The sequence below is a fragment of the Chrysoperla carnea genome, chromosome 3 (assembly GCF_905475395.1).
Source record: "Chrysoperla carnea chromosome 3, inChrCarn1.1, whole genome shotgun sequence".
In the NCBI taxonomy this organism is placed as follows: Eukaryota; Metazoa; Arthropoda; class Insecta; order Neuroptera; family Chrysopidae; genus Chrysoperla; species Chrysoperla carnea.
Window position 1 is genome coordinate 70,987,799 of NC_058339.1, and position 24,722 is coordinate 71,012,520.

Sequence of the window (24,722 nt, forward strand, 5' to 3'; positions counted from 1 at the left end):
GTAGAAAAGATAGTAGAAAACTTAAGAAATTATCCTTATAGTTTTTAAGAACACATTTTTTCTTCAAGTAGTACGAGTGCTAAGGTAATTTTAGATTATGAGTCATAGACCATCAGTTAGTTCAGTGTAGACAGTTGGGTATAATATATCCATGGTAAGTATTTATATTTATTATAATCAGAATATATCTGTCAAAATTATTTGTGTTATTTCGTATAGTGATACCCATATTACGCCATCAAATTGGATGCCCGCGTTTTTGACAGTTTAAAAAAGGTTTAAAATTTAGTTTAAGTTTTTGGCAAGAAAGCGTGTGTATTTTGCCGAAAAAAATTTTGGTGGCTTTGTATTAACAAAATCAACATTTTGAAGTACTTTTTCAAAAATAGTGGAATACCCTTTATTGTCAAGTTATAACATAATTCACCAACAAAATTTAAAAAAAATTATGTTTTTAAATTTGTGTCCCCACTACCGTGCTCATACATCATTAATTAGTCGTGCACAGTGGGTTGTTTTGTTTTCACTAATCAATTAAGGTTTTAACTTTAATTTTAATAATTTAATTTATAAATGGTTTCTAAAAAATTTTATTTCCACGGACTAGTTTTGGAGAAATCTATGAAAACATGTCGTCCATCCACTAATAGGGTAACCCCCTCCCCCTTTCCCGTAAATCAAGCGTTTTACCAAAATTTACCTGACGCTCGTACATCTTTAAAACAAAAATTTATTTAAAGTTTTCTCCGTTGCTACAATTTTAAGTGCTTTTTTTCAACGATTACAAGGAAGGAATGACCCTATTACATGGATCTGAAGTACTAGTTCTTCTAAAAATGTGCACAGTAATATTTTTATAAATATTTAGGGTAATTTCATAATTCGTAGAAATGTTCAAAGCAAAGCAAGATAAATTTTAAATCTAGAATTTGTATGATTGATATTTTAAAATTTTATTAAATTAAGGGTTTTTTTTAAGGAACAAAAAATATTTGTAAAATTTGTACTTAAATAGTGATTTGACATTATCACACTACCTTAACACAATAGCATTGATTTTAACAAAATTGTTTAAAACGAGAATTTACCCGTAAATCACCTTAGTGAAACAAATAAAATTAATTATTTATCAGTTTAGACGTTCTGAAATTACAATTTCAAATGATATTTGGTTTTTGTTTTCTGTATAGGTAATAATTATTTCATAGAATTAGAATCAAAATAATTTATTTATTAGTTAGTTACCTACTGGAAATGTTGAAGATGAAAGGTTGTTGACAAAAATAAATTGTCCATCCCTTTTACCACGAATTATACGAACTTGTACTTTATGCATGCTAACAACCAGATTCCTTTGCAAGAGAGAAATATATACAAGTGGGCAAAAGATAAAGCTGGATATACCGAACAAATCGTTTTTGTACATGAATGGGATACATACTTTATCTACCATATAACACTAAAACAGACACATTAGTTAACAATGTGTGGACATTTGGACATTGATTTGGGTCACAAACAAACACATTCTTAGCTCCTTGAAGTTGTGTCACCATTATTATCACTCGTTCATGTTTAATATATATAAATTATTCATTTTCCAACAGTAGTATATGTGAAAAATGGCTTAATAGTTCATAAGCGAGCGACATTGTTCAATAGTTTTAGTGACAACTAAAATAATAACGAGCAAAAAGTTAATTATGATAAATTTATGACAAATTCTAATATTTTATTGAAAATGACAGAGAGTGATTTTCGCTGTTCTATTTCTAAGTATTAATTTTTGATCTGCCTTTTCGCCTTTTAATAAAAATATATTTTAACTTATTAATTCTTTCATTTCGAAACAAATTCGAGTCATCTGCATAGATTACACTAAAATGGTTCGTTAAAACTGACCGTGGGATAGAAAGGGTGTTTCGTTTAATGATTAGTACATACTTGAGTGGCTTCGTTTTGGCGAGTCTACCAAACTTTCTCTCTACGACTTTTTTCGAAAGACCTGCGTTTTCAAATAAGCATGATAGCGGCATATTAATGCTATCTTTCTGAAAAAACGCAGCAGGGAATTTGTTGGAAATAACTGAAAGAAATTCAGTATTTTATTCCCGGTGAACGAAAGGATTCTATTTACACTCGATTAATTTCGATAATTATTAAAAACTTGGTTTTTTGTAAAGTATTGAAATGTGCCAAATTTATACAGTAAAAACTTCATTTATTTTGGCCGTTTGCTAAATAGTTAAGAACTGAATTGAAATCATTTAAAGGAGTTTTAATTAAGTTCAGCAAATACGCGCAGACGAATTTTTACCAAAATGTAATAAAATTGTAAAAATTCAAAAACAATATTAAAAAAATCATAAATAACAAATATATTAAATCATAAACCTAAACTAAGGCGATCACAAACCGAATAAAAGTAATACTTATGTTATAAGAGTGTCTGTCTGTCATAACTCGTATGTGAGAAAATAATAAATAAATCGTTAAAATCGAAATAGTACTTAGAACATTTTATTGAACAGTATGTGTAGGAAATTGTCATTTTGGAAGAAGATATTGCATATTGTGTTTAAATTTAATACTTTGTTTTATATGAAAGTAATGGTCTATAGAAATATTTACAGCACCAAAACTTGGTGAAATCGTAGGTCCCGTTGACTGTACAAGGCTTAATAAATAGCCTTTTTATTAAGGCATTTGTAGCTACAGAGGGAACAAAAAATGAGATCTACTTTGAAGAAATTGATAAAGATAATCATACGGCAGTATATCTATTGTGCCGTTGTTGGGCAGTTGAAGGTTTCACATTCTAAAATTTTGGAACATGAGCTTTACTAAAATCTCATTTCTTTTGGTAAGCGGGTGGTATGGTTGAAAAGCGGGTGACATGAATTTTCATAGCCAGGGATGTCTTTAGAATTTTGAATTGTACGGTAAGCTTAAAATTGAATAATCATTAAAGACGACATTCATTAACGAAAAAAATAGAATAAACAACGTATAAATAATTTTGTCCGGCATTCGAAACAACGACATATTTTGAGTGACGAATGATAACAATTTTCAAGAAATTGAGCGACTTTCTTGTTAGGTGTCCGAAAAATGATTTTTTTTACTCAGTTAACTTCTTCTCTCTATAAATGACGTGCAATTAAAAATTCCCACAAATCCCTAAAAGATAATTTTCTTAGCTAATTTTTATAGTCTAGCCAATTGGATCATAAATTGAAAGTCGTTATGAAAGGACTGTGAAATACCACTCCTGAGTCTAGACTGAAAGAAAATTTATTGTAAGAATCTATTTTAAGAAATCACAAATAATAACTACTGAGAGGAATGCAATGACAAAAAACAAAGTCTCGCGTTTCAAACTCTTGGACCCAAATTTTTACAAAAGTTTAGAAGAGGTATTGATCGTGTAGATAATAATGAGCTTTATTAAAAGCTGAAAATGTTTGAAAGTGTAGGTTTAAGGAGGGTCCCTCACCAGTAATAGAAAAAAATAAATTAGTAGAAAATGATCCAAATTTTTAGTATGTTGTAGTTAACGATACATATTATTAAATCCAAAAAAAAATTTGGGTATCTTATCGATCAATTAAGAGAGTAATTAATTAATTAAAAATACACTAAATAACATAGCATGATATGAGGATGATTATGTTATTTAGTGTATTTTTAATTAATAAAAACTCTCTTAATTGATCGATAAGATACCCAAATTTTTTTTTGATTTAATAATATGTATCGTTAACTGCAACATACTAAAAATTCGGATCCTTATCTACTAATTTATTTTTTTCTATGACTGTCGAGGGAACTTCCTTAAGAGATGGTAATATTTCTTTTGTATAACATATAAATAGAATAGCGAGTTTTTAATTTAACTTTGACTTTAAAGAACGAACTTATAAAATTGAAAAAAAAATTGCCTGACTTTTTTCCAAAAATAAGAACATTTCTACGAATTTAACGAATTCAATGAACACATGCTTCATCGAATTTGTCTTCAAACACATTTATTATCCTATAATGTATATTTTTATATTTGCTTGCTTCTTGCTTATAATGTTTATATGAATTACTTTAGACATCGTAAAATACAGATCATAAAAAGTATTATTGGTAATATATTTTATTTATGGAAAATTTGCTACCACCCACTGTTTATATGAAATTTACACGGGGAGCTAAACACATACTTGAAACGGATCTATTCTTACTTATACTTATGAAAATAATACACATGGTTATCGATTTTGAAAAAAAAAAACTGTTTAACATATTCTCAGCCAGTGATTTTTGGAATTAATGACACATAAAAGTGTGATTTCTATAATCTTAGGTTGATTTAATAATAATCGGTGTTATTTGAATAACAAAATGGTACGACGTATAAAAGAAAAAACGGATTCGGAAGAATTAGTTGAATATCTTTCTTTAAATTTTATATTCTTACTCTTCAGAAGAGGTAAAAGTTTTGAAGGACATGGAAAATAGTGCAAAATGAAGATCACCTTATACAAAGAAGAATATCATAAGGCCTCTGTAATGGTAATATGCTTATTTTGCAAATGTTATCCTGAAAACTTCGACACTTGACGTCGGTTTTCCACAACCGAAAAAACACAGACGAATAATAACTTAAATTTTGATTTCTTAAATTGTTATTTGGAGTTGGTTTCAGTTTAATTTTTGTCTATCAGGTTCTAAAAAACACAACCGCAACATAAACTCAACTGTCCGGTTAGTGAAAAATAGCTTTGAGACTTCGCTTCAAAATAAGATGCTGTATGTTATGAAAATTTTATGTTATCTTTATATATCGATCGAATGTTTTTTTGTGGATGAATGATTTATAGTTGCGCTTCCACCAATATTGGATAATTTTGTGGAATTACCATTGTACATAACAAGAGGATTCAATTTGAGTTATTCATACCAGAAAAATAACTTGTTACTATTTCATTTTTTTTCTATTAAGATTCCTCAAAAATCCATTTTAATTGCAATATCGACAGTATGAATCTTTTCATTATTTGGGTAAATAATTCAACTAATTCCCCATTAAATTAAAACTTTATAGTTTCACAGAAATAAATGCAGCAAATAAAAAAGTTTTGTTATCAGTATTATTATTTTGTTATTCGATTTCGGACTATTCGGTTTAAATTTGTACAGGAAAATTTATGTATTCTGTTAAAACCAATAAGACTTTGAGATACTCACACAAAATTGGAAAAACTTCCAATTGCAAAATAATTTAATGGCAAAAAAAAATGTCTCAGCAGTGGTCGTCGAAGCGTAATCGAAGAACGATTAAAAAGTTGTTTCAGACGTTTTTTTTAACTAATAATTTTTTTTGCCATTTACGAAAATTATAATTTCATACTTGTCTCACGATATTTAGTAGCCGCCATACCGTCACAAAGGCGACATACTTGCAAAAGCAAACCGATTAGTTAAAATATAATTTTCGTGAATCCAATAAAATCACATGAGTAACAAATTTTTTGAATCATCGCTCGAGAACGCCCTGACAATGAACACTGTGACAAATGATAGTAGTAATTAAGTAATTTATCCTTTTAACGTGTCGCCATATTGTACAAACATGGTCTAAATTTTGTGTTACATATTATTTCCAAACATTTATATTGAATGGAAAAATTCTAAATAATAATTTTGTTAAATATAACAATAGAAAATCGTTTTATCGAAACCAAATGGAAATATTTTTTGAATAGGAAAATCCTATTTTTGTTGTATTGTTTAAATTTATAAATATAATCCAAAATATATAATCCTTGGACTATATAATAAATATATTTTTGTCGTTTGTTCAATGTTATAATTATAAAATTTCTAAAACTAGTTTTGGTGATGAGGAAAATTTGAGGGTAAAAATAGGACACTATTTCTTTTATGTGCTGTTAAGGCTTAAAATCATAAAAATTATAACAGAAAATTATGTCATCTTAAAAAAAAATTGTATTCGAAAATCAATCAATGAATGCCAGTATTGGTGATTGCAGTTCGATTTTTACCGTTTTATAAGGGAGGCGTTTGCTTAAAATTAGAGAATATTTAAATACAAATACATTCTATGAATAAATAATTCAAAAATATAAAACATAAATGATAATTAAGTTATGTCATCAACTGTCAATTTTGTGTGTTCAATTTAAAATGCTTTATCCCATCAACTTGACCATCATATAAAATAAAAAATTACCAATGGTACGAAATAAAAAATTATTGCTATTTACACGTTCACGACAATTATTCACTGTATTCACACAACAAAGATTATACATTTGGTCTCCTAATAAAGAAACAAAATTTTAAATACCAAAATTTATCATGTTCGATTTTATCTATTATATCACATTTAGTAACAGTAAAAGATGTTACAAAAATCAACTAATACAGGAAAATAAAAGAAACTACTCGCATTTAACTAAAGCTTCATGGAATGTTTCCTAGGTGTCAAATATCATTAGTAACGCATGAATAGGGTATTCTACTATTTTTAAAAAAGTACTTTAAAATGTTAATTTTGCTAATAAATAGCCAGCAAAAATTTATTTCGGAAAAATACACACGCTTTCTTGCCAAAAACTAAAATTAAATTTTAAACCTTTTTTAAACTGTCAAAAACGCGGGCATCCAATTTGATGACGTCATGTCGGTATCATTATACGAAATAACACAAATAAGTTTGACAGATATATTCATAGACAACTGATTATAATAAATATAAATACTTATCTATGGACATATATATACCCAGCTATCTACACTGAACTAACTGATAGTCTATGGTTCATATCGATATGACATCACACCAGGGCTTGTCCGCGTTTTAGGTCACGTGATATATAGTTTAAAAATTACGATTTATAATTTTAAAATTATAAAAGAAGAAGCTGCTTTTATGACTCGAAATCTGAATATTTAAGTATATTTTTACATAGATTTTTTCAAATTTCATAATTTATTTTTGACTAACGATAATACCCTATTAGTGGCGTAAATGTTTGTATTAGTTAATAAACAATAAATTTTTTATTTAACTAAACAATCAATGTTAAAGTTCACTTAAAAAAATTAGTAATTAGGTAATTTGTTTAACGTAAATGTTAAGTGCTTGTCAAATAATCAAAAATTATTATATATTTATAACTTATACGTAAATCAAGTTGAATATTTATTAATTTTATAAGTCCACTTTAATTTTAACCATTTCATTGAATTAATAATTTATTGTTTATTAACAAAAAGAAACATTTGCGCCTCTAACTCTTGCGTTACAAATAATATTTGACACCAAATTAAAAATATAAAAAAGGATTTACTAAAATTTATATCAATAAAGATAAAAAAGGATTTACATGTTTAAGTAAACAAAAGCATGTAAATCATTTGTTGTAAGCGTGTAAACAGTAATCGTCGAACAAAAAAATAAAAAAAATAATAATTGGATTAATCATTTTGTAACAATACTTACGTTTCATTTGTATGAAATTTAATTGATCGATTGCTCGTAATACAGATTTATCGTCCAATGTTAAATCAAAATGTGGTGACACACGTGGTGAATTTACATTGACATTTTTATGCCATGTGATATCTGTATTGGCCACACGTGTTATTAGCATAGAACCAACCTGAAACAGATAGAAAACATCAATTATTCATTATTATAAATATGAATTAATTAATAATGATAAATGTTCTTTTAAAGAGAATTTGAAATATAAAATATGTTTTTTGAATACATAATTATTGGTATGACTTTTGGTTATAGCGAACTGGGATCAGCCCGCATAATTAATTTTTGTGTAGTTGCTATAAATATTGTGACTTGCAAAGAATTGAAATTGAATGTTTTATTTGAGAGTTGTGCAAACCAATTACGTAGAATCGTATGAATCAATCATTCAGAAGGTAGTGGAAATTTAATAACTTTGCTAAGTAAAATTTATCAACTTGCTTATGTAAAAAGTATTTCCATTTTACTAATACTTATTTCGTTTTTAGTTAATCAAACAAAAAAATAAACTTTTTTTCGAAAAAATGTTTTTAACAAAAAAAATTTTTTATGAGGATAAACTTTTTAATTTAACGATTTATTCAATCTCTTACCGTTTAGAACCTTAATTGGCTATTAAAGAAACCTGAGGAAGTAGGTCCAATCTAATGTCAAAACATGATGTCCCCCACCAAACTTAGCAACTTTTGCTTAAGCTATGTTTTGAGTAGTAAAATACAAAACGAGATATTTAGGTTTATAGATTAAAATGGCCCATCCTGTTTAGTATTGATGCAATTAATAAACCAAAAAACACAAAATTTCTACAAAATTTTCTTCTTTCGGGGGAAATATTACAGTAGTGTCTCAATAATCGGTACTCAATTAAAATCACAGACTATACACAGCATTAAACAAGTGTTATTGTGATGCTATTGTATTTATAGAATCAAAAAAATATGTGTTGAAAAAGTACGAAAAATCGAGACTCCACTGTACACTATTAATACACTATTCAAAAGTATAAGAGCTTTTATTTACATTAAAAAAAATTCGTAGCGCAGGAGCTGCTGTAGCTAAACAAATTCCCGCAGAGATTGAAAAAGTAACACACTTTTCTTGAAATCGAATGTTGCATTTTTAATTTTCAATAATTTTTATTTCAAAAATTACGCGCCTACAAAAAAAAAATCATAAAAGTACTTTTTAGCTTAAAACTGATTGTAAAATACAAAAATATTTTTTATTTTGAAAAAATTCTATGAAGACATCTATTAGGACATCTATTAGGACTATTTGTGACATCTATTAGGTAGGATCGATGATTATTTGATGAAATTTTAATAAGTAAATGGTTTATTCAGATTCTAAATATTTTTCCAATGATAAATTTTACAATTGAATGAATATGAAACATTTATACCTTAACATTCTTACTAAAATTGTTACCTACATCTAATTACGAACTACTACTGTTGATAATATAGAAATTGAATGTAAACTAACCACTAAACTAGAATATATCCAATGTTGTTTACTCCGCTTCTATGTATATTTATAGTTACAATGTTTGAGTATATATTGGGTGTCTCATCATATTCGCCCAATTTAACAATAAAAAACAATATACTTAATTATTTTAGAAAAGAATATACTAAATTATCAATTGTTTAAAAAATTATATGCGTTTGCATCGTTTTGAAACGATGAAAATTGTAATACACTTAATGACAGCAGTGGTAAACAGTTTTTTGACAATTTTTCTATAAGTGAGGTAAGTTTATGTTCGAGATATTTTTTCCGGGTCTATTTTTACCGGTCTTTTTTTTTCTTATTTCATTGAAAACAGCTGAGATCAAATCTGGCACAAGGAAAACAATTTTTATAGATAGTATACAAACTCATAAAATTATTTATCGTAAATATTTCGGTAAATTTAGTTTTTAGATAAAATTACCAGAAAACAAACTATTGCTTAAGTCATTTTTTACAGAACTAATTACTGAATTTTACTTATTATCTAAATTTACAGTCTCTTAAAATTAACAGAAAAGTTTTTTTTTCTCTTAACTCAATCTCCCCCAATGCGCAAATTTTTACGCAGTTATTTTGGAAATATTTTGGAGATCGTTATCACTTACGGTTTACGAGAAATCGTCCCCGAACTCACATACACAAGTACGTATACAAAGACTGTCATCTAAAAATGATATTAATACATTGTCCTTGCCATGAAACGTAAAGATACCCATGCTGAATATTCCGGTTTGGAATTTCGAACCGATTACAAAAACTTCCAAAAAACTAAAAAAAGTTTTTTTTTACTTTTTACCATTAAAAACAAATATATTCGCACCGTGCGTGAGTTTTTTCGGAGGCGTTTCCATGGTAACGATATACTACTTTAATTATAGAATTGTATAGATGCATATATAATTGTATGGATTGCATTTATGACTTACATTGAAAATTTAATATTATTGTCTCACAAATTTAAATAAATAATTATGATAATTTACATTTGAAAAATAATATTTGTGCAATTTGATTTCTTATTTTCACAATTTTTAATGCATTAAGGTTAATTAATTAGTGTTTTTTAATAATTTTAATTTGACATTTTCTATAATATTAACATGTAAAGAATTGGATTTTAGTCATAACAGCCTCCTTTAACGCCAAAATTTTTCACTGGACGCGTTGGCATCGATTTTATTGTCCTTTCCATGACTACGCACTCAACGAATTACATAAACCCTAGTTACAATAAATAGATGGTGGAAGCGTAATGAAATAACATTGCATAACCACTCATACTACATGTTGTGAATTTATCTGCACTTCCTCCATATTTATTAATTCAGAAAAATGCTTTAAAATTAAACAGTTTTATTGCATATCAAATAAGTAATTAGCTGATCGGTTACCCGCGTATATACAAAGCGAAAAGTGTATGCATGGCATTAATATATACATACAGCATACATATATACACTGGTTATATAATTTCAAACGATTTTCAAACATTTTACAAAAACTTAACAGCCTAATGATCATTCTCCCATAGTTTTAAGGAAAATTATTTCTAAAGAATTGAGAAAAGCATTTGTCGAATTTCAGAACAATCGTTGCTATATTAAGAGAGTTCGAATTAAAAACGAAGCCGGGACCGTGCATTTTATTTAACCAAGTTTATACGTTTTACGATTTTCCCAAAAACATCATGATGATAAATTTAAAAAAAAAAAAAAAAAAAAAATTGTCTATTTCCGAGATCTTGGCAACCTAATAATAGATTGGAAATACCTTCAAGAGAAGATGCATTTTTTTAAAGTATACTAAAAATTAATAAGAAAAATAAAAAAATAATTTTTTTTCAATTGATTTTTCATGTAATTTTATAAACGAAAATGGTTTTTCTTAATTATAAATTCAAACGGCAGTGACGTCAGCACATCGTTTCAGCATCAGAATGATAAATAGTTTTTTAATTAAAAATAATTTTCTATAGAAACCAAATGAAAACTGTAAATTAGCGTGATTTCGATTGGCTCACAGCCTCCACGTTGTAAAAACGTCATTAACGTTTATTTAATTCAAAAGTAGAATTTTTCTTTATTACTATTTAATAACAAAATGGAATTTTTAATTTAAAAAAAAATTTCTTAAATATACTTTGGATGAATTATAATTTCATTATACCATGTAAATATGAAGTATACATGGTATACTAAGTTTAGTACCAAGTTTGTAACGCTTAAAAATTATGATGCTGTGAAGAAAATTTTGGTATAGGTGTTCATAGAATCATCTAATTAGTACATTTTTGGTTGTCCATCCGTACGTCTGTCAACACGATAACTCAAAAACGAAAAAAGATATCAAGCTGAAATTTTTACAGCGTACTCAGAATGTAAAAAGAGGTCAAGTTCGTAAATGAGCAACGTAAGTCAATTGGGTCTTGGGTCCGTAGGACCCTTCTTGTAAACCGTTACAGAGAAAACTTAAATTAAATGTTCCTTATAAAAAATAAACAACTTTTGTTTGAAACATTTTTTTGTAAACATCACTGTTTACTCACGAGAGCACACATTTGATGCAAATTTAATAGTATGTATTAATATGGGATTATCAGTTATGTTAACTCGGCCAATTGTTTGTTTTCACTTTTTTATATATGAAGTTGTGGTAAACAAAATAATTCATGTTCTCTATTGGACGTAGTTGGTGTTAGGACACCCAGTAAAAACAGTACCAGATTTAATCTGTTTCTATGTACAAAACGTTACCTAGAATGTTGAACGTTGACGGTACTTTGATAAGAACTTCTTAGAACATTAGTACAGGTAGTAGGTATACTAAAGAACATACATATATACATATATTTAGTACATATATACATATATGTACTAAAGTAACTAATTATTTGAACGTAAGTGTTTACAAGAAGTGTAGACAACTTCAATAAGATTACTACACAACATACGTGAATGTACTTATGTTTATATGTGAATGGTGTATACGATCCTTTATACAAACGTTTTATTTATAGTTTGTAATCGTATTTATATACATCCATATATGAATGTATGTTTTGTAGCTTTTAGAGAGTTATAAACTGAACAACTTAAACTCGTCAAGTTGTTAATAGTAATGGCTTTAAATACGAATGTAGCAAAAAGCTTTAAATGTATTGTAACAGGACTAAGATTTCTGATTTTTAGTCTTTTTTATTTCTCGAGCCACGAAAAAAATTTTGAAATTTTTAATAATACACGATGTTATTTTCAATTTTTGCTTTATTACAAGATAGACTGATAGATGAGTTCAATTAAATCGACTTTTAGTTACTAAAAATTGCCCTTATTAGTTATCAAATCAAAAATAAACAATAAATTAAACAAACCGTACTGGGTTAGTTCTATATAAAAGGAAAAGAGTAGGCAAGTACTTAATTTTTTTAAATAATTATTGAGCCCCTACCAGTTCACAAATGTACAATAGTTTTTAATTAAATGAAAAATAATTAGTAAAATAAAATTAACAAAATTACTAGTCTATTTTACTACCAACTTTACATATATATAACACCACAGTATTTCGTTTAAACAAATCATAATTAACTTGCAATACTATTTTTTAATTTGAGCATAGCAAAAGTAAACCTAAGCTGCAAAATAAAAAACAAAGAAATCAAATTTTATTTCATACATTTTCCGTATAATATAGGTTTTCAGAAATACAAGAGCGGTAACAGCATCATCTGATTGATGGTTTCTTATTTAATGACAATATTTTTCGATAACGAGCAAACACGCTCGTTCTCCGTCGATGTTAGCTTAATAGTCACTACAGCTTTGTACAATTTTTCAAGAGTAGGTGTTTGTTGCCCAATAGACTCAAATCACTAACATTATTTATTTATTAAGTTTGTAGTTAGGTCAGATTGACTGGCTTAGTCTGTTGTTGCAGCTGTTTGAATGGACCTCTTAGAAGTTCAAATAATTCATTCTCAAGTTTGAGGTCCTCTTCATTGTCATAGTTTGCGATGTTGGAAACTTCGCTTGAACTAGAATTTAAGTTTGGATATAATCTATTATCTACTGTTCTTGAGGCCCAGAGCATTTTTTTCCCGTCTCGGATAAAGATAAATTCCTCGATAATTCTCGATAGATAAGAAATACTACAGTATTGATATGGTGGGCGGCTATGGAAAGCAGCTAAAATTGATATATAGACCTTTGTTAAAGAGTAAATTATGTCAAAGTTTTGAACGAATTAACCCAGTGTTATTTATAATAGAATTATTTTTCTGTCGCCAGATTGAGCTGTAAAATGTAACACCAATGTAAATGTTCTTTTAATAGCCATCATATATTTATTAATAAGGTAAGAGCTAATATTTTTATATAAACTAATTAAACAAATGTCTCAAATCTTTTTGAAAGTTGGAAAGATTAAATACATAACTTTGCGTAGGTCTAACGTTTTTTATGATGTATGATAGGATAGCAAACAGTTCATCCATTTTGAACGTTGGATTTCTTAATAACGTTAATAAAAAATTAAACTCGTCTTTGTAGAAAACATCCCTGTATATTAAATTATTAGAAAGCTTGTGTACCCACTCATGTGTTCTTCAATTAATAAATTTTCCAGGAAAAAAAATTACATAAAAAAATTCTCATTGAATTGCAATAATACCAACAATCTATACGATGATGAAGAACAGATCCAATAAGTATAAATGTACTTCACTAAACACTGATGATGATTTATATAACAGAACAAACACATAATACACGTTTCTCTGAACATTCAGGAAAGTGTTGTACCTTAGAGATAATGTACCTACCTCGGAAATTTCTTCAGTTTCTTGAAAGGAATGTCTATCTATGAAACCACAAGAAGGTAACAATCCGTGAGGATGATTGCCAAGGCTAATGGAAAATCGTTTCTTCCGTTTAAAAACTACGATGCTACAGATAGACGCACAGATACCCAGACATGTTAAACTTATCACACCCCTCTTTTTCATCGGGTTAACATGATCAAACAAAAAGACCAATCTTTATCCCATAAATTTCGGTGAGCTCTGATTGTCACACACTTAACTGTTCAAATTGCTCAAAAATATATTTCTAGCTTACTGCGATGATTTTCATTCATGTTTGAATCGAAATATAACGATGTAAGCTTCTTCTTCAATCTGAGCACCAGTACAAAACTTAAAGTGCTTCATAAATCGCATATGGGTTAATTATTTAATACAAATTAGACTTGTTCTTACTTGTATTAACGTATAAATTCCGACATTTACATCTTTTATCGATTGTGTAAACGGCTTCAAGATCAAATTTTAGTAGCAAAAAAAAACAAACAATCGTTAAATCGTTATTTAGAACTGCGAATAATTATGAAATAATTCTAACATTGGTGTAACTGACGAAACTCTTTTTCTTAAATGTAAATTTGGATATTGGAGGCAGTTTAGTTTCCCCTATTTTTCTCTCTGATACTCCCATCAAATTCGATGAAATTTGAAATGATTAACTGAGGCTATGCATGCAGTAATTCCACTTATGCAAAGTTAGCTTTTTACCTGTAAAACAACAATTTCCATATGCGCAGAAATAAGGGTGATTTCGGAAAAAATTAACGATTGCAGAGTACATCAATGTACAATTTTCCGTGTTTTTGGTGTTTTTAAATTGCGCTGGGAAAAAAATATTTTTATAATAAATGTTGTTAGGAGTATAATTTCCTAACAATATGAAAATAAATGCATAGTTTTTGAATAAATTCTAAAAAAACTGCGAAAAAACACGGAAAATTTTAATTAAATATAGATTTTTTCGAAAATTTGAAGGATATCGAAATCGAGTACAATCGAAATATACAGATTTATGTTAAATAACCTTTAAAAGAAGCATCTCTCCTCCTACAATGCACAATTTTTTAGAAAAATTTTAAAAGCCAGCAAAAAACGGGAAATTATACATTGATATTGATTTTCCAAAAACTTGAAAAATAAGAAAAAGTATAATATTCATGTCGATCAGAAATTCCGCCCGATAACATTGTACTTTTTTCCATTTTTTTCTGAAATGATTAATTTTGGAGTAAATAGCAAAAGATTGTGGAAAATGGAGGTAAAAAGGTAAAACTTGGCATAAGTGGCTGTCTATTTGCTTCCAAAATTTCAGTAAATTTCATCTAATTTGATGGGAGTATGAGCACAAACATACATACAAGCAGTAAGTTAATGTAAACATTGCCTACTACACTACATAGAGCATTGAACATATTCGTTTAATAAACAACAAGATTTACACAGTATTGTTTACTTCAATAAATAAATTGTATTTAATTTAGTTCACCGCACTTGGCTAAATCGATTTTCTTTCTATAAAAGAGCTCACACAACACAACTAAACACAATGATTTGTATGGGTTTTAGTTTTAATTGAGGTATTATATAACTAAATGAACTTCTATTATATATATAAATCTTTATACTGGGTGACAATAAGCATGATTTTATTCTAGACCAAACTTTGTCTAGGTTGATGAATAAAAATTTCATCAAGAATTAGAAAAAGTATTGCATTTTTGTCTCGTTGATATTGGATTAAGAGTCAGGCCAAAAAAAATTGCTGAATTTACTTAACCGGATAATTTAAAGATTGGTTATAGTTGTGTACACACACATACTGCAGTCCGTTAAGCGAACGATAGAACAGGAGTCAGATATATGCTTTCGAAAAGGTGAAGTTTTACGTGATACAAAAAAGAATTTACTAAAGCTGAAAATTGTTATACAAATTGTATATTGCATATAAATAACAGTTATGATTGTCAGTCAGTTAGGTATTAGAACAGTACTGGCCAGACAGCTCTTATTTATGAACAACAAATACATCAGATTCATTTATGATTTCCGTGGTATTTAAATGAATTTATTAATGAAGAAAATTATAATACAATATACTTATTGCTGTATAATAATTTTCAACTTAAAATAAATTCATTTAAAAAACACGGAAATCATAAATTAATGTTATCTATTTATTGTTCATAAATAAGGGCTGACTGACCAGCCCTGTTCTAACGTTTAACTGACTGACTGTCAAAACTGTTATCTATGTACAATATACAAGCTACTTATTTGTTTGCCTACGTACTAAAATCTTTCGTTTAAGAAAAATGATACTTGTGTCATTATGATTTTTCCATCGTCAAATATGATAGGAATGCATCTTCAAACAGAAAAAACAGTAAGAATTGCTACATTATACTTAAATTACAACTACTGCATTTATTTACTGCTAATATTTTACTCATGTGAACAAATTCGTAGAGTCAAAATAGTTTTCAAAAAGTTTTTCATATCGGATTGTAAAACTTTAGGTACATTTTTTCAGAGACATAAAAAGTTTTGTTCTAAATACATATTTTATACCCCATTTGATTGACTAAAGGAAGCGCAAATTTTTTAGAATTATTTGCAATAAGTCAAAAATTTAAAAGCGTACAGCATTTGGGTCCTCAAATAATACTGAGAAGGGACGATGTTGAAAAAATCGCGCATTTAAAATTCTAGGCTCCATAAATTTTGAGCCTAGAATTTCGCTGCAAGCGTAATAATGACGACACTTTTATCGGACACCATGAAGATTTTTTAGTCTTTTAGAATGTTTTTTTTAACATAATTTTTTTATTTTGTATTTAGAATGGCACCTTTTATAGACCTCTTTGATTTACAAGTAGAGATAAAGACATTAATTATCAATATTTTTATAACTTGCTACTTATAATTACTAATAAAAACAAATTGATTAAAAATAGAAAATTTATGATCATTTAACACAAATCTCAGTGTAAAAGTGAACTCCATATGTACAGCTAAACAATAGTCAGGTGAATTCAAACTGATCAATTGAAGTTTATAGGAAGAAATGATAGTACATCGTGATTTTCAACTTGAATTCATTACAATTATTTCTGTTTTTTGAAAATTGTTCACGAAAAATAAACAAATTAATTACTCAATAATAATATTCATTTTATTAACACCCAAAATAAAAAAAGGGGTGTTATAAGTTTGACCGCTATGTGTGTGTGTCTGCGTGTTTGTCTGTCTGTGGCAACGTAGCCCACAAACGGATAATCGATTTTAACTTTATTGTTTTAATTTGAAAGGTAATTTAAGGGAGAGTGTTCTTAGCTATGCTTCAAGTTCGAGCTTAGGGTTACGTACACGTAAAAACTAAAAAATTGGCGATTATGGCATATAATTTTAACATATAAATAATAATTACTATCGAAATGAATGGTCAAATAAGCCTGGCTCATTTCATTTTGAAGAGTAAAATGGTAAAATAATTAGGTAATTCAAAACAATAGTTCAAAAGAACAAGGTCAACTAAAATTTTTCAATTTCAATTAAAATATTTCCAAAAATTTGTCCCAAAAATGATAACTCTCTAAGTATCCTTTTCATTTCATCTGATGTCCTTTGCCAACACTTAGATATTGATGTAAGAAGGAGTGTTATAAGTTTAAAGTGTTTATCTGTGCGTCTGTGTGTTTGTCAGTGGCATCGTAGCCCCTAAACGGTCGAACCGACTTGATTAAGAATATTTTATAGCCAAGTTTCCAAAAATCGGTAAACAAGGAATAAATCGCATTTGTCGGGGATTTTTAAAATTTTGTAAATTTCACTTGAGTTAAATGGGGTTTTCATCAGCAAAAAACATTTTTCAAATATTTTGTAGACATTATATTCAGTTCATATTATAAAATTGAAATCATGAGAATTATTTTACGTATAGAGGTAAAAAAAAAACTGCAAATAAACCACAATTATTAATAAAGATATTGAAATAATAGATAATAATAACTAGTATATAATTATTTAATCAAGATAAAATCGATAAATTATAAAGATCTTTTATAGCAAAAACATTTTTTTTTTATTGCAAAAAACATGTTTTGTATTATACAGGACAGTGTAATTACATGAATATAATATGTGTCAATATTATATTTCTATTATAAAAATTATAAAAATAGTATGAAATGATTTATTACATATTTCAGTGTTGAACGTTTTGTATAATTTACCGAGATTATTAAAAACAATTTCAATAAAAAAAGATTCGTGGCATTGAAATTAATAATTAACATACTTAACACTAATTCCATTTAAGGAGATATAATTGATTCAGTTTTATAATAAAAAGGTTGTACAAATACAACCAGTACTCCAATCATCTTAGGGTTTCACCTCGGAATCTAACGGAATAAGCTGAATTTGTGTACAAACGTTTTTTATAGTAGAAATATAGTAGATTTTGATAGTAAAAATGTTGTATCACAAGTCACATATGATTGCGTGTGCGCGTCGTTGGATATTCAAAGCCAAATCTCGAAAATCAGTTTTTTGTAAACACCTCGTTCCTTCTGCCTTCAATTTTTATTAAAAAAGTTGTAGAAGTTAAAATTTTGTTGTTTGAAACTTTTTTTTGTACGTTGAGCCGTTTTTGAAATAGAGTGCGCAGAAGATGGTGCGCTCAGCTTAACGTACTTCAGTGCTGGGTCACTATTTATAAATATAAGGTATTCAATAATTATTTAAGTAGTATTTAATGCGTAATTTAGGAAAAAAACTGGAATTCTCTATTGACCCTGTCTATTATACGGTTACTTAATTATCTATTAAATACTACTTAAATAATTACTTAAGACTTAATATTTATAAATATTGAACCTGCACTAGGGTACGAATACTGAGATAATGTTTGTCTGAAAGGTTTTTTAATACGTTGGACCATTTTTGAAATAGAGGGCGCAGAAGATGGAGCGCTGAGCTATACGTACAAAAATTCATCTTATTCTGTTATATTCCGAGGTTGATCACTTATTTTGACTAAGATGATTGGGTTACAATTAATACGGCGTTGTTGATTTGCGCCTTCGTATACAATGATATCATAATGCAATTCGAAACCACAATTAGATTTTTACCTATGCGAAAAATCGTTGCAGTTTGTTAATATTTGCTAGTTATTAGCAAACAAAAGATTGCTCTCAGAATCATAGGAAATATAAATAAATTTGGAAAATTAAAAGTTCCTAGAATCGATATAATTGTTTGGTTTTTTTCTATTGCTCCCTAGCAATTTTCCATCGGAGCCGATCTTCACTCGCATTAAGAGCATCTTGCTCTCGCTCGATTTAAAACATAAATAACTTTTATTTTGAAAATGGTATATGTGATTGAAACGTTTTCTATCTTCATATAATTTTATCTTTTTTCAAGTTATGAATTTTTCAGCTTCTTCAACCTATCTGCTGTTTTGAAAAAAAATATTTTTTTCAAATATTTCAGCCATTATTAAAATTTCTCTCATCACGAGAGTAAAGTTGTAAGCAAAAAAATATTAACTTCGGGAATTCGTGGGACTGTTCGTTTACTTTCGTTAGTTTAATATAAGTCATACTCAGTAAATTAAAAGAACTTGTGATAGAAATATGATGAAATAAGTTTAATTGAATTTAATTATTTAAATTATTTCTCGGTTCTAATATTTTCACTCTCAAATATTATTCAATAATCAAACTATTTTTAATTAGTTAATGCATTAAAAAATAAATTTATATAAAATTATTTAGAGATTATGATTAAACAAAATCAATGACATTTCTTTTATAAAGTTATCATATTTTCAAAAAGTAATTTAAAAAAATCAAATATTTTTTTTTTAGGTCACAAACATTTATAGGTTGACTGTAAGCTCTTGGATTTGTAATATTTATAATATCTATGTGTATGTTTTATTAGTGAATATGAAGTTTTATTATCAAAATAATAATAATAATCGAAATTCATTCCTTATTTGTAAATATTAGTTTGACCCAGTATTATTATTATTTGTTTGTTGTGTTTGGCACAAGACAACCAAACTAAACCCATTTGTTTACTGAATCATATTGAATTATATATTATTTTATATTATCATGGCACTATTTTACTGAATGTCCTAAATAAAATTTGCTTACCTATATTATCGTAATAGTAAATATCGCTAAAGATGCATTAAAGGATGGTTGTTTAGCATTAAAAGACAGACAGACGATAGTCAATCGAGAAACAGGTGATAAATATCCCGAAAGTAAAATTTTTCAACCTAATTGTACTAATCACAAAACGATAAATTTTGGTAGAGTTTTTGTTTTTATTTCGAATTGTTTTCCGAAATATTTTTCTACTTCGAATTCAAGCTTTCAGAGTAATGGTTATTACTTTTATTGCAGTATAAAAATAATTTTTTTAAATTGTATAAAGAAATTCTTCAACTGCAGTTTTATAGCATTTTTAAGAAATAAAATGCGAAATTTTCTCATAACTGGTCGTTTTTATTCGAAGTTGAGCGATCACTGACAATAAATGACAAATACATACAATTTTTTATAGCGGTTATATGTAAAAAATAGCATAAAAAAATCTGATAAGTTTGTGTGAATATTCTAACAGTTTTATTTAGCGGTTAGGATCTTTAGCTAGCTGATATTTTTTAGTAAGTTTCCATATTTTTAATTAATTATACAGGTCTTCTTGTAATTTTTCCATAATTTTATTTTGACAGACGATGTTCTGTGGGAACGTAACTCATTTATACCTATACTGTGCTTAGCCTGCCCCCTAAACTCATACCGCTAAACCCAAATTTTACCCCTATCTATTTGACAAGCCACGGCCTGACCTTCGGTCTTCGGCCTACCTGGAGCCTTCGACAGTGAGTGCTGTAATAAATACCTCTTAACAATACCTGAATAATAATAAATAATACCTCAATACTATTAAAAATACAAAATTCATAGTATGCTGTAATATAATGTAATATGTGATTTATATGCGCTCCCAACATTGAATGAAATTTAATTTTTTTGATGCGGAACCCTCAAAAACATTTTTAGTTGACCAAATGGTAAATCTAAACTATCATCGAATCCACTTGAACACACACAAAAAATTTCATCCAAATAGCTCCGCAATAGGTCTGGCATCTACACACTCGAAATATATACAATAGATTTACATATAATCAATAGAAAATAAGTTTTAACAGCCTCCTTTATCGCCTTAATTATCCAGTCGCTGGCGTCGATCTGATTTTCCCTGCCATGACTACCCGCAGAGTCACAAAATAAATTTGCTGAGAAACGTATTAACAAAAAAACATTATATCCTATGATGAATGCTGTTTAAGGTTAAGTGGCTGTGGCATGGTTACTCTATTCTTTTTAGTTTGAGAGTTATTACGGTTCACCATCTAGAAACAATAAGTACTTGTGATAGATGTTATTTTTATAGGATATACCTCGAAAACATCGGATTATTTGTTACAACCTGTAAATACCAACCAAGAATAAACTATAATAATAATAATATTTTGAATGGTTTACAGTTCTCTTCCCCATACTTTTCTTTGCAAAACGTACGAAATAACATTTAGAAAGATTCCAGCAGGATATGTAACTGGTTTATATTATACAGATGTGTTGTGTAGGAGGTTGGTAGATAGGTAGGTGTATATTATTATGTTGATGTTCAGCACTTTAGTACAGATATACCTACCTAGTCAGATACACTGTATTTGTGTGTTCATATCTAATATAGTTGCGAGATGTTGAACAGAATATTAATATCACATAATCAAGAGTAAAGATAGCACTAGGTAGGTCACCATATTATTTCTATGTTAGCTATAGCAATCGTATCACCTGGTTCAAATATCAACAACAAGCTAGACGGAGAGCTGATTGTATAAAGTGAGCTCTTTTTGAACTAAAAAGCAAAAGTTTCATTGTTATTTAACTTCATTATTTAAATATTGACGTGGGATTAGCTTTAGAGAGCTTCAATCTCAGCTGGAAATTCGATTATGGAGGGGAAAGACACTGTAACAGGGATATGACAAAACATTTAAGTTTCGATAGAAATTTCAATATTATACCATTTTTTCAAGTTTTATATTTTTAACATGCTTTTATTAGTATCATACGTATGTTAGTATGTTTGTATGTTAGTATGTTAATATGTAACGGAAACTTTGAACATGATTTTGATCCCCATGATTTTGAAACGTCAGATTAACTCGAAATTTTGGAATACTTATCACGGACCGATGACAATACAATAATTTAACAAGTTTATTTGATTATAAAAGTCTAAAAAACTAAAACGCACAAATAAATAATGGTTTAAAAAAACTTAAAAGCACTCTTTTGTAACTAGCTGAGCTGAAAGATGGAAAATAATTTCCTTAAATTAAAAAAAAAAATCATTTTATCGTAAAAAATCATGTGGTGCTTTTTAAATGTTTCATAATGACTACTTATACCAAAATAATTACAATAAATTAAATTTTAGCACACCACGCTTTTTATGATAAAATGATTTCATCAATATTAGATTGGGTTGAAAACTTTCGTTCTAAATCTAGACTAGACTTCGTTATCTAGTTAGAAATTATAATTATTTGTTCAAAAACCAAAGCACGACAATTTGTGATTGACTCCAATTTAATTTTAACGCTAAATTTAACTTTGGTTCATGGTGTTAAAACAAATAACTGCCCGATTGTAATTCATAAATATGAAATATTTTCACCGAAAGACTTAATTTTTTTAAAAAGAAGTGATTTACAGAAACAAAAGTGATTTACAAAAACGCATCTAGGTAGAACTGATTAACACGCTTTTATTAGTTATGTAACGGAATCTTCGAACGTGATTTTCACCCACTTCAAAACATTGGATTGAATTGAAACCTCGTACACTTATCAAAGACCCATAACAAATACAATAATTGAACAAATTTGTTTGATGGTCCTGATCAGGATCATCAGGAATAGCAATAAACCAAAAAATACTCGATAAATAATTTCTATAACTTCAAAAAAAAAAAAAAAAAAGATTGATTGATAAAACAAAAGCGTCAGGTGCTTTAAGATACTTTATAATGATTTTAATTTTACCAATATCTATTAATAAAATATTCACAATATTTGAAATCAAGCACCCCACGCTGAAATCATTATGACAAAATGATCTTTTTGTCTACTTTTTTTTCGAACTTGTAGGATTTATTTCCTATTTTTGATTACACCTGATTACAAGAGCGTAATTTTTTAGTATTAAAATTTTTTTAAAGACAATAATAAAGACGTTCAATCCAAAAATGAATTTTACAGTAAGTTTACGAATAGCTTACTACGATCGGCTCTTGGTTCAATAGGATATGAATTGAATGTGGGTGTATATATAGTTGTTGTACCTGATACCTAGAGTAACAGCACAATCTGGTGATGGCATCCATACAAATTTATTGTACAAAACCACTAAACGGTATTATTATTATCATAAATTGTTATTATTGTAGATATATATAAACAATATTATTATTGTTTCTATAATTTTGATTTAAAGTAAATAACATGCTGGATATTTCACTGATCCTACGATAACTCAATCTAATAAACTGAGGAGCTGATCTTGAAAGACAGATAAAAAAAATTTTTTTTTTGTGTTTTTTTGAATATATGGGATTATTAGGGTCTAAAAGTCACGAAAGAACAGTTCATTCGATAATAAAATCAAATAAAATTTCGATGAAATGCTTCGTAAAGAAATTCGGTTTTTATTTATCAAAATATTTGGCCAATCTTCAAATGAACTAGATTTTTGTATTTTTTGGATCAAAATAATTTTTGTGTTTTATTTTTTATTTTTTCTAAAGTAACTTGAAAATTGAAGGGGGAAAATTAACGTTTCCCATCTCGATGAAATTAAGTCTAGAATTCTAAAATCTGGTGATTCTGACAATTGAATGAATCCAATTTTTGAAATTTTTAGGTCAATATTACCTTCTATATCATGTTTTATAAAATTCCAAGGAGTAACAATTTTTGTGACGTGTCTATTCATTCCAAGAAAAGAAAATTCACTTAAGAAAATCGCGAAAAATTTAAAACTTCAAATTTCGATGAAATTAAGCAAATAAAGATGAAATTAAGAATATAATTTTGACCCAAAACATTCTGCGAAATTAAAAGTTATTGCAAAAATCCTTTCCATTGATTTTAGTCGAAATCTTAGAAGATAATTATATAATCCTCTATGTTGAGCAAATCAAATTCAACAAAATAATCGTTTTCATGATTTTTCGATTTTTTCATTGCATTTTGCATTTTAATGTTGCGGATTTTATCACCAAAAACCGATTAAAAGAAAATCATAACAATTTCAATGTTGCATTATTTAATTACGACCCTAGTCTAGGAAGTAAATCAGGTCATTGAACAAAAAGTTTTTAATACCCTGCGGACAATCCAGGTATTCTCGGTGTAAATCACAAAAATTAAGTTAATTCAACAAACTAAACTATAAAATTGGAATATTCATGAAACATTTAACGAAAATAGCCATATAGTTATACTTGATTAGTTCTTTACTGCATTTCACCACCAATTAAAGACTTAATGAAGCAACTAAATACAAAGTTCTAAAGTTCCACACGTCATTTTTGATTTTAATATTGTTTTTAGTCACACTTAATTAGTTTTCACTAATATTTCCTAGAACGTACCTATTCTACATGTAATGGCTTACA

The 24,722-nt window shown here is 27.8% G+C and overlaps 1 protein-coding gene across 2 annotated transcripts in view; it reads right to left on the reverse strand.

Annotated features, from left to right (window-relative positions):
• Positions 1–24,722, reverse strand: part of LOC123294803 (E3 ubiquitin-protein ligase TRIM9) — a 621,046-nt gene that overhangs the window by 102,427 nt on the left and 493,897 nt on the right. For both annotated transcript variants that reach the window (XM_044875958.1, XM_044875956.1), the window contains exon 4: positions 7,520–7,679. In XM_044875958.1, coding sequence (XP_044731893.1) covers positions 7,520–7,679 — 160 coding nt within the window. The remainder of the gene's footprint in view (positions 1–7,519; positions 7,680–24,722) is intronic.